The sequence below is a fragment of the Spea bombifrons genome, chromosome 3 (assembly GCF_027358695.1).
Source record: "Spea bombifrons isolate aSpeBom1 chromosome 3, aSpeBom1.2.pri, whole genome shotgun sequence".
NCBI classification, from domain to species: domain Eukaryota; kingdom Metazoa; phylum Chordata; class Amphibia; order Anura; family Pelobatidae; genus Spea; species Spea bombifrons.
The window spans coordinates 13311074-13323243 of NC_071089.1; the positions used below are offsets into that span (position 1 = coordinate 13311074).

At 36.8% G+C, this 12170-nt stretch overlaps 1 protein-coding gene across 2 annotated transcripts in view; it reads left to right on the plus strand.

Moving 5' to 3' along the window:
- The window catches only part of TTC7A (tetratricopeptide repeat domain 7A), a 114450-nt gene that overhangs the window by 79178 nt on the left and 23102 nt on the right, over nt 1-12170 (plus strand). For both annotated transcript variants that reach the window (XM_053459271.1, XM_053459272.1), the window contains exons 16-18: nt 912-1028; nt 3666-3763; nt 9596-9730. In XM_053459271.1, coding sequence (XP_053315246.1) covers nt 912-1028; nt 3666-3763; nt 9596-9730 — 350 coding nt within the window. The remainder of the gene's footprint in view (nt 1-911; nt 1029-3665; nt 3764-9595; nt 9731-12170) is intronic.

Consider the following 12170-nt stretch of genomic DNA (forward strand, 5'->3'; position numbering starts at 1 on the left):
CCAACAATGCCATTTGCCTCCATTTACTCCCAGAAGCAGATATGATGTCAACGCGAGGTGGGAATTCCATCACTGAACATGGCCCCAGGCACCAAGAGCCCTACTTATTGCCCTGGTACCATGTTAGGTAGAGAGGGCTTCTTAAATGTACTTATGCCCTCATCTGTCTTTGCCCCCTTGTAGTGGGATGCCAAATGCATGTTGGAACACATCATCTCCCAAGCAGAATGGACATAAAGTGAATGAGCACCTTTTAGTGCAAGTATTTTGAAAATGTTTGTATGGCATATTAAACATTTTTAACTGTTTGCAGAAGCAGGAAACCCCCAAAAAACTATTTTATTAAGTAAGTCGAAGCTTACTTCATCGGAGGTTGCCATCTGCTCAAGCCTGATTGCTGGGTCATCGGTTTGGTTTATACACTACCTATGCATCTTTTTTTTGATATGGTACTGATTAATGTGAGGTTTTTTTTAGATGACAGGTGCTTCAAAATGCTGTCCTTTTTAGGAAGGTAAAATACTCAGTAGCACAGCATAAACATTCCTGAAAATACTTTTATCATCTATAGGGATTAGGGGATTAATATTTCTGAGAAAACAAGGGAATTTTATATAAGAAGCCTTGGATAAGTCTGATTTTCATCATCCCATTTTGATTTTATCTGTAGTTCTGTTTAAAGACCAATGAAAACTATTTTATAATATAATAATTTCCTATTATATATGTATGTAAAATAAATAATGTATTTATTTAATGGCTAAACAAAACTAGGACACATAAAGCGAATTTAAATGATGTCTTATTCTTTGTGTTTTATTGTCTGTGTAAGGTTTCTGCCTTTTTGTACCTTATTTGTAGAAAAAGAGGACTTATTTGCTTTCCCATTCTTGTTTTGTTGTCTACTGTAGCATCTTGTTCACCAAACTCAAACTGGAATGGGTACACAAAGGACCAGAAGAGGCACTCATCACTTGTAGGCATATGCTATTCTTGTGGCAAAAATTATTTAATGTTTCACAACTGAGGTAAGATATTTATCTATTTATTTATATTGCTTACACACTGAAAAAATATATAAATATGGTAAACCAATATAACCAGTTAGGGTTACCTTTTATAAACTGTGGCAGAATAATCTTTGTTTTTGTTTTTTTATTAAGTGTCCAGTTCTAGTGACATAAGTCCCTAAACTATGATGTCATATCCTACATACACTGTCTGCAGAAACCATTAATAAAATGGTCTTGGATCTTATCATCTGGGCTCCAGGGCCATTATTTTGTGTCTTCTAGGCCGAAACTTTACTTGAAAAAGTATTCTCTGTCTAATACCCAAAATCCTTAGCATGATTTCATTTTTTATTCACTTTCCCCGGTGGGGCAGAATCCTATTATGTAAGATAACTGTATCACTGGTTTGTTTCCAAATTCCCACATACGCTAATAAACTAAGGTGCAAGATTAAAAAATTGTGAGTGATCAGCTCGCCAGAGTGCTAAGTAAACTTCTATGTTTATTAATGAACTTGGATTTTTATATAGGAGCTGATCCTGAAACTTTAAAGATTACCCCCACAAACATCATATTACATCAACTCCCTAATAGTTGCAAGCAAATGGTTCTTAAAATGACCCTTATGAAACCCACTGCTTGCCAAGAGGTGATGATATTCTAAATTGTCACCTCTATTCAAATAATGTTCCTATATATGTGCATGTAGAAGATATTTTACTTGTGCAAAGAAAATACAACATTGCCTGTATTACCTGGAGGAGACATAGATAAGTTAGCATTAATGGGTAATTTACTCATACTCTTAACAGTCTTAGTCCAAAAAGGGATACAGGATTTTGCTGTGTTAATCTCCTCAGTCAAGGTTTATACGTAACTTTTAAACCTCGATCATAGGTCAGTTTGTGTGCAGGGTCCATCGTAGCCCAGAATTGTAAGTGCGTTCATATGCTTTGTGGAACTATTATTTTTTAATGTGCCCGGGACTTCTGGCAGTTTATTAAGAGATTTAAGAAGCCAGGAGTTTCTGTGTAGGTGTATCGACGGGAGTGAGGTGCACCATGTAATTTCAGTATAATGTTTGTTTAGCTGTATGACACATCTATTGTTTGATACATAAATGAAGATTGTTTTTTCAAACAAAACATCAATGTAGAATCTCTTCATATTTTGTAACAATATCTGCATAGTGCTTTAACCCCCATCGACTCATAGACGACAGAATACTGTAATTTGGGAAGCCACATCTTCTTTAGATGGTGTACAAGTCTCCAGGAGAGTCGAAGTACCTTGTAATGCCAGTGGGTTACTGTGTGTAACATGCAAGGGAGGGCTGGTACCTTCTGGCCCAGGGGAAGGAAATCCATACACAACATATACACAACCACACACTTATACATACACACTCATGCTACCACACATTTATACGTACACACCCATGCTACCACACATTTATACTTACACACTCGTGCTACCACACATTTATACGTACACACTCATGCTACCACACATTTATACGTACACACTCATGCTACCACACATTTATACGTACACACCCATGCTACCACACATTTATACTTACACACTCGTGCTACCACACATTTATACGTACACACTCATGCTACCACACATTTATACGTACACACTCATGCTACCACACATTTATACGTACACACTCATGCTACCACACATTTATACATACACACTCATGCTACCACACATTTATACATACACACTCATGCTACCACACATTTATACATACACACTCATGCTACCACACATTTATACGTACACACTCATGCTACCACTCACTTATACATACACACTCGTGCTAACACTCACTTATACATGCACACTAACATTCACAGAAATTAGACTAGACATGTACACAATTGTTTCATGAATTTGATGCTATAAATAAATCTGTAACTCCATCTATATCTACTCTGTAATCTTTGGTTATAGGAACAATGTATTTCCCAGTCAGTGCCTTCTGTATTTCTTGCAAGGCTTTGATATTTCATAATCTTTTGGTATCTGATTTATGAACCACTCTGTTTTGTTACTCTAAATATTACCAGGTTGTAAAAATTGGCATTATATTTGAAAATCAAACACATGTAGAACCATTTATGTGTGTTTTTTTACTTGTTTTACAAAATAATGTTAACTTTCACTATCATGCTTGTAAATCTATTAGATTATGATGACTTTTAATTCACAAATAAAAAGGATCAATAGAAAAACAAATGTGTTGTTATACACAGTAAAATTGATCAAATGTTGATTAGGTCCCAAATGATAAAAACAAGTAGCAATACCATGCGATACGAACCATTGTTGTGGAAGAAAAAGTCACAGCCCACTGTGAAGGTGGGTGAGTCATGTTTTGGCAGCATGGTGTGCCAGCTAAAAGGCAGCCCGTGAATAACAGCTTGATGTCTATAGCCAAATAAAGTGATGGGAAGTTACTGGGCATTACTTAAAGGGACACTAACATGGAATACCATTCCATATTATTGTATAAAGTGTATTTCCTTACTTGCATTGATGCTACGGGTAGTACTGCTTCGGATCTGTATATATATAGTTTGTTTTGTTTTGCAATGATGAAAACCATGTAATAGAATTATATTTTCCTCCAATTTTTAGCGACTCTGAAAAAGAAAGCAGTTTAGCCGACATGCCCCTGACAAGAAAACACAGTGGAATGCATCTCGCTGTCCCCGATACACATGACCCTGAGAATGGTAAGCAAAAATCACACACATAAAGATGGGTCACTTTTGTGTTAGTGTGTTTGTTATACTTTCTCATTTATGTTGAATTTTTGGCCACAGAAAATCTGAAAAAGTTATGGATTGGCTAAAAAAATGATCATCTAACTTTCAATGGCTTCTAGCTGCCTTTTTATCCCAGTTCTAAGTTTTATAGTTTTAGGTAAACCTTTGTAATGCTGTCAAAATTTTTATGTTATGAACTACTTGCTATGCCCTGTGTATCCATTGTACCGCACCATGGAATATGATGGTGCTATTTAAATAAATAATAATAATAATGTTATGCTAAAAGCTCTGTGAGTTCCCCTTTAAATCCTCTGCTATATACATGCTCTTCCCTATGCAGAGACCTGGGAATGGGAATTGAATTCAATTCAGTTGAAGAGGTTCTGCTAATAAAACCTGAAGACTCTCCTTTATCTTTTTTTCTGATTTGTCCAAATATCTCCGCTAAAAACATATTTAAAATGTCCCAAATCCCTATGATCAGGAACAGTAAAAAATGTGCTCTTGTGTACTTACATACAAATGGGAATTAGGAGCAACCCTTCTTTGGTCCCAATGAGAGATAATTTATTGGCTCCACCTTTAACATAAATAATATGTCAAGTAGTTTTGCATAAATTAGGAAGCATTTATGATCCAAAATGTATTATAAAGAAACTTAACAGAGGTGCAGCTATGATGTGTCTGTGTCCAGCTTGCATAGATCTCTCCTCTTCTATCTTTTAAACCACTGGGGTGCTCATCGACAGCTTAATCTGCTGATACCAGCCTGGACTGGCCATCTGGCACACCGGGCAAAAGTGCCAGGGCCACCTCGTTATCCCCAGCCTGCCCCTCTGAGCTGACACTTGGAATTCCGATGACATAATGGTGCGAAAACCCTTTAGATCAATATATTCTAGAAAAAAAAAAGCACTGACTGATGCTTCGCCTGTTTTTTGTTAATGTTAATTCTAGCTACAGACAAAGGGACCTGTGCTTCTGATTGTCTTGGGTACTTTAACCAGTATTTCATGTATTTGTAACTGGATAAGGTATTAAAAGTTAACTAACGAATTGTTGTTCTATGGCGGAGTCGCATGGGGTTTTACACCGTGAAGCACTTTTTTTGTTAATCCTGCAGCTAATAGGGGTTAGGTTTTGAAGCACGACCTTGACAGATACTGGAAAATATCTGTTAAATGGAAAGGTCACCAAATGGCCTTCATGGAAAGTATTTAAATTTTGAACGACGCCTGTGGTGTATACTGTTACTGAATACACTTTAAATGAATAATTGAAGAATTAAAAAAACAGCCTAATAATGCCTGAGGCGGAGGATTATTATTTTGCCCCAGCGATTAGTAATGTAAAACCGTACTTTGTTATTGATATATTTTATAGCAGTCTGAGGGTAATTCACTAATTGTGTCCACTTGTTATAGGAAAGGTGAAAAATATAAGAATGTCATTTCATACAATAGCTGTCCTGGAAACTTGAAAATAAAAGCCTGCATGGTGCATTAACACAATCTAAAGATTTTATAATATCACTAACAAATGACACCATTGAAAACACCATTTAAAAACATGAATTTTGAATAAATATCACAAATTCGTCTATTGCACCTGAAAATCTATTTCACAGATTTGTGGTCCTGTTTCCAAAATTCTAACTTAAAAAGTAAAAATTATTTGAGCAGTTGACTCCCTGTGAGAACATATAACTTCTTTTATGTGACTTCTATAGTCAGAGTTTTTCATTATAGAAACATAGAATTTGATGACATTCGGCCGTCTAGTCTGCCCATTTTTCCAGATGTAAGACTCAATCAGTCCTTGTACTTGTTTTAGATTCCGGATAGATTTACGCCGATTCCATACGTGTCTAAATTCCCTCACTGTATTATCTTCCAACACATTTCACACTTCATTAGCCTGGCCATAAATCTAGTATGTTTCTCAGCCTTTTTTTAAACCTCTGCTCTTCCAAATAAATCAACTTGACTGTAGAGCTTGGGATAGTATTCTAACGTAACCTGGCTTAATATCCTGGGTCAGAGCAGAGTTCTAAACTATAACCTACTAGTTGGGAGAAGTTTGCCAGGGACCATTGATCCTGATTTCATTGGGTAAATGACTTGTGTCCCGTCACTGAAGAATTACACATGATGATCACCAAAAATAATCTTTTAGCTACCCTGCCTTCACTTGTTTCCAGGTTCAAAACGTGGAGCCATGGATAACACCCATGGCTACAACTCACTATGGAGTGAACTCACAAACGGCTTTGGCTTGGTTTGTCCGTTTATTTTTATTTCAACTCTTGCAAGATGTATTACAAATGAAGTTTGTGTAATTGATTAACCCTAAACTCTCACTTATGAAGGGCTCTTCCTAAAAGAAACATTCGACATGGCCCCTCTCTGGAAAAGACCCTGATATTTTCTACCGAAACACACACTGTGAGTTGCACAAATTGCTGCTAACTTGCATTGGATTGAAGTTCAGTCCTCAATACAATTTGCTGTGACCAAAAGAAATGCTTGATAAATAGAGATTGCAACCCTCCTCCCCTCTGCTCACACGTTCTTATGAGTTTTGGTTCTGTTGAACTCTGGGATAACTTGATTTTAAGAGCAGGAAAGGGCAGACATATTCACATAAATGCCAAGGCGGAAAGACATCAGCAATGATGTTAGAGAAGCAATTGTTGCTGCCTCTCAATCTGGGAAGTGTTATAAGGCCATTTAACATCCATCATTCTACAGTGAGAAAGATTATTCAGATGTTGTCTATCTTCCCAGGAGTGGAAATCCCAGCAAATTCACCCCAAGTCAGACCGTGCAATGCTCAGAGAAATTGCAAAAAAAAAACCCCAGGAGTTACATCTCAGACTCTACAGGCCCCGGTTATCATGTTAAATCCAAAAAGTATGGGTTTTTTTTAGAAGGTTTGCCTCTCTTAAAAGAACATAGCTGCACTGCCTAGGTTTGCAAAGTTGACTCTGAACAAACCACAAAACTTCTGGAAAATGTCCTTTGGACAGATGAGACCAAAGTGGAGATGTCTGGCCTTAATGCACAGTGCCACATTTGGCAAAAAACAAACACAAGCACCTCAAACCAACTATCAGCATGGTGGTGGATGGGGTGATGATTTGGGCTTGTTTTGCAGCCACAGGACCTGGGAACCTTGCAGTCATTGAATCGACCATGAACTCCTCTGTACACCAAAGTATTCTAGAATCAAATCTAAGGCCATCTGTCCGACAGCTAAAGCTTGGCCGAAATTAGGTCATGCAACAATGATCCCAATCACACCAGCAAATCTACAACAGAATGGCTGAAAAAGAAAATAATTAAGATGTGGCCCAGTCAGACCTCAACCTGATTGAAATGCTGTGGCAAGACCTTAAGAGAGCTGTGCATAAACAAATGTCCACAAACCTCAATGAACAGAAACAATGTTGTGAAGAAGAGTCGGTCAAAATTCCTCCACAGGGATGGAAGAGACTGATAAAAAGTCATACAGAAAACGATTACTTCAAGTTATTGTTGCCAAAGGTGGTTCTACAAGCTTTTAAATCATAAGGTGAATTCACACATGGCTTCTCCATTTTGGCTTTATTTGTGATGAATAAATCATGACAGTGTACTATGTCATGTGTTCATCTGAGGTTGTATTTACCTAATTTTTAGACCTGCTAAGGAACAGATAATTGTTAATATGTCCTGCTATGTAAAACTATAGAGTTCAAAGAGGGTGTACTTTCTTTTTAATACAACTGTGTGGTGTTTCACCAAATTAATATAAATGAAAGTTAGTTCAAAGAGTCTACATTAAAAGGTGTTTATTATAAGGTAACAACACAGCAAACACATTTATCCCAAAAAGACACAAAGCCAAACCCCACAGAACAACAACCCTTTTATATCTCTATGTGTAAATATATATATATATATATCCACTTCCACACACTTTGACCTCACCCACTGTTAAGCCTCGACATCTGAGAATAGCTCACTGCTGGGAGCTGACTCTTACCACATCCACCATGGAGGAAAAATAAAAACAGGAGGATTTCCTGTGTGGCCTTCATTTGACATCACATCCTGTTTCCATTGTATTCATGCATCACTTCCTTTACACACTTAAGTTTTGAACTGTGGGAGGGAAGGAAGGTTTCTAAGCCTGCCCACCTAAACCTATTTGCTTTGTTTATGGAGATCATGAAGACAAGACAAGTTACCACAACGCTAACCATACTAGTTACACTGCCACTTTGTTTATTTTTTTTCTATCATCACCTGTTTATATTTTTTATTTTCATTGTGAAGACCACGGCTTCTATTTGAGTATCCCCACCTTCTGCGTTCTGCTTTGTGTATAACAGTTTAATATATTACCAGCACTTCTATATGATATATATATAGTATTAGGGTGATTTGTGTTACTTTTATGAAGAACCTACTTTCTATAAACCAGTCTCACTGCCCTATCTCAGTTCAGAGGTGTGCAGTGTAATGTATCATTACCACGTTTTACCTTCTAACCCATCTGTCCATTCCTTATACTACTTGACGGGGAAGTAAAATCATGGTGTCTGTCCTGTGGCCTGGGCTGTATCTTTTTTCTACTCAGTCACCCTTACTAAGCATATATCATTTGTTTCCAAAAAATTAACATATTCATAACTCATGATCATGGCACAGATAGTCCTGATTAGTTCTACCAAAGATTGGCTAACTCTGTCCTTTGAAAGGGCTGAATATACCAATATACTGAAAATGTGAACATTTTTCCGCAGTACGAGCTGCGACGTATCTATTTCAGTCCACAACAATTTATTCCTGTAGAGTATTATGACAGTTGTAAGACAATGAAACACAGGAACTTTACTTTTAAGTAAACTCAATAAATGTGTAACTCTAAACATCTTGAGAATTATTGCTTTATCGGTCCATTGTTAGTTTCACATTACACTATTATGCCCAAACAACTTTAACTGCAGGTTTATTGGATTGTTCACCAAGGGAAAAAAGACTATTTTACCAGGTTTAAAGTACTGACCCTTTTTAAAAAGGCCAGTTTGGGTAATCACTGTATATTCCGAGATAGTAGATACCTGCTGTGCTTTAAAATGTAAACAAAATATAATTATAAGTGGCACGAAAAACCAAGCCTAAACTTTATATTGCTCTTATTATTTTGTATAATGTAAACACATTATGAATTTAAATACAGAATTAATCATACATCTAGTGCCATTGGTAGTAGGCGGATGCAAGGGAAAACGTCTGCTTTGAAGAATAAAAGCGGGAAAAACGACAATAGTTATTGTTTCTTCCTTGGATTATTCTGTTTACTTTAGAGGTAGTTTGTTAATCTAGCTATTATTAACCCCATAAGGACAATGGGCCATTGAAAACAATGCATTTTGAGCCCATACATGTACAGGCTTTGTCATTAAGGGGTTAATACATGGTTTATCTGAGGGCATGAATGCTGTAGATGTGCCCAGATATGGTTTCAACTATTGTCTCTTAAATGGAAAATGCTCAAAGTTACCCCCTCTATCTATTAGCACAAGAACATCACTCCGTGTCTAGAAAAACAGGCTGTAGGCAAATTCTTTAGATCTGTATATATATATATATATATATTGTGTAAAGTATTGAGGTTGGGTAATAGACAGAAAGTAGGAGTTAATTAGCAGGTGTGCTATCCATGCCAGCTACATAAGGAATATCAGGAGGCTATTGCTACTTAACTGTGTATGAAAACTATTAATCATTATGTATTTTTGTTGTTTAGGGTCCCAAAGGGCATCTTCTCTTGCAGCATCTCGTCTTGAACAGGCCATGTCAGAAATCACCATGCACAGCAGCGCACAAAGGCAGGGGCCTCTTCAGCAATGGATAACTCTGGAACAGATCTGGCTGCATGCTGGTAAGGCATTATGGCGTTACGGTGTTAGAAGAGGTCTGACTCTATTGGAAATAGTGACAAGAACTGGAGCTGAAACAAGCTTTTATACTTTTTCTTTTTGGTTCAGCGCTCAGTGAGACATTTAGCTTCACTCTGTGGCTTTGGTGAAAGACCCTCAACCAGTGGCTGCCTCCTCACAGCTTGTCCTCGTGCCCTCTTCCTTTGTGGATAGGTTCGGCAGGGACCCATGCCAGCTTCAGCGAAGAATAATAAAGTAGTGCTGTCTATTGTTCCTTAAAGGGCTCTGAGAGATCTTATGTTTCTAATAAAATCATGTAAAAGCGAGCTTAATTCATTTAAAAGCAGAGATAGGGAGGGGTTGCTTCAATAAGTTGAAGTGCAGAATACAAGTTACCGATCATGGTTAAGTCGATCTTCTCCTTTGTACCTGCTGGAAAGCAAACGTCTCTTTTGGAAGAAGAAAAGTGTTGCATGTATGGTAATGGGTATTTAACATGAAAAAGTGTTACTAACATGAGATATGAGTTAAAAGTTTTCATTTTTTCTGTTACATTTAATTCATCTTCCATAAAAGATGTTTTAGTATTAGTTTTATACGTGATCAAAATGTGATTGATGTAAAAATAGTTATTTAACTTCTCGTTACAGAGAAGCTAATGGTATCAACACCATGTCTAAAATGTATCCGATACATTTAGGATGTTACTCTTTAGCCATGCGATAATAAAATGCACATTTTTTATCAAGCAGTATGTTCTGTCACAGGAGGCTTTTCAGATCACTTCAAAATACCTGCCTTAGCTGTGCCTGCAGCATAATTCCTAACGCTGACAGAATGTTGATTTTGAATCTGGCCTACTTAAGGTCTGATCTCATTTTATACACGGCATGACAGCTTCTGCTAAAAAGACTTTTTTATTTATGGCATCTATAATTCATGCTAAAAAAGATATAAATTCTGCCTTTTTTTAAGGACAGACATGGATGGAGGATAGATAGACAGACAGACAGTAAATTAGATTCCGGCTTTGCTTTTCTTAACTTCTTACCCAGGCATAAAGTTTGCACCTCGTGTTACCAGCACGAAATGTACAGTGATTACTTTTTTTTAAAATGCTACGTTCAAATGTCCTTAGAAATGTCCTTGTTTTGGAAAGAAAAGCAAATTTTGTCCATTAAAATAACACAAAATGGATCAGAAATCCAGTGCAGATGTCGTTAATGTTGTAAATCATTATTCTGGGTAGAAACGACTGATTTTTTTATGGAATCTCTGTGTTCCAATGGCACGTTGTGTTCGCTAACCCAAGTTTAAGTTTAAAAGGCCAATTGATCGTTAGAAAACCCTTTTTCCAGGAAAACCACTCAGTGACCCCAAACTTTTGAACAGTAGTGCATACTATTGATGTATAGCATGTTCAGAGTTTAGAACTGCATTGAACATATGGAGCATAGTGCATACACTCCTAAATATTCTCTTCCCCCTACATAAAATAAACTAGCCGGAATTCCAGGATAATAGGCTGAACATTCTGTCAAGCTGCTGGGCGAAATGTGTTGGGAACGAACACACAATTTCGTTTTCTGATTTGTTGGGCTGCTACACTGAAATTGTGAAGTCGGAGGAGCAGAAGGCAACTATTACAGCCGTGTTTTTCATAGAAACACTATATATATATATAGCTTCTTTGACACCGCATATCCAATTGGTATACGCATAATTATTCTATGTTATATATTCTGGTTGTGTTAACCCAAAGATCCATACATTTGTTTCTGCAAAGCAGAAGTCCACTAAAGCTGTGTGTCTGATACTATAACACGTATAAATAACAAAATTACATAGATTTTTTATATTATCTTTATAAATAAAATAATTGTGAGCCCACATCTGGTTTTATTAGCAAGTAGGTAAAATGCCCCCAAGAACGACACAGATTTTCTAGAATGCACATTCTACATTTTATTATCAGTATAATTGGTGTATTTTATGACCATATTGCACTTATTTTGTAGCTTCCCCCCTTATTCTACATACTTTTCTTGCAATAAACACAGCAGAGAATGTCACTCCAGGTGTTCCGTGTTAAAAATATCCTTTGAAATATTGTGATGTTACGTAAGAAACTTGAAAATGCTAGTCTTCCTTGTAATGCTGAGCAAGCCTGGCGTATAACATCGGTTTATTACTTATTCTCTTAATATACAGACATAAAAGGATATTGAGGCCGCATTCTCTGCGCTCGCTGCTCTTTGATGCTTGAAAGTTCACCGAAAATTACAGGTCATGAATCATGTTGGTCTGATTAGTTCTAATGGAAAAAAAAAACAAATAGTCCAAAGGGGATTAAAATATATAATATTTAAAGCATTTTAAGATGTAGTCGAGGCAGCGGACACAATGTAACCATCACTAGTTAATGACGCTTAATTGTAGATT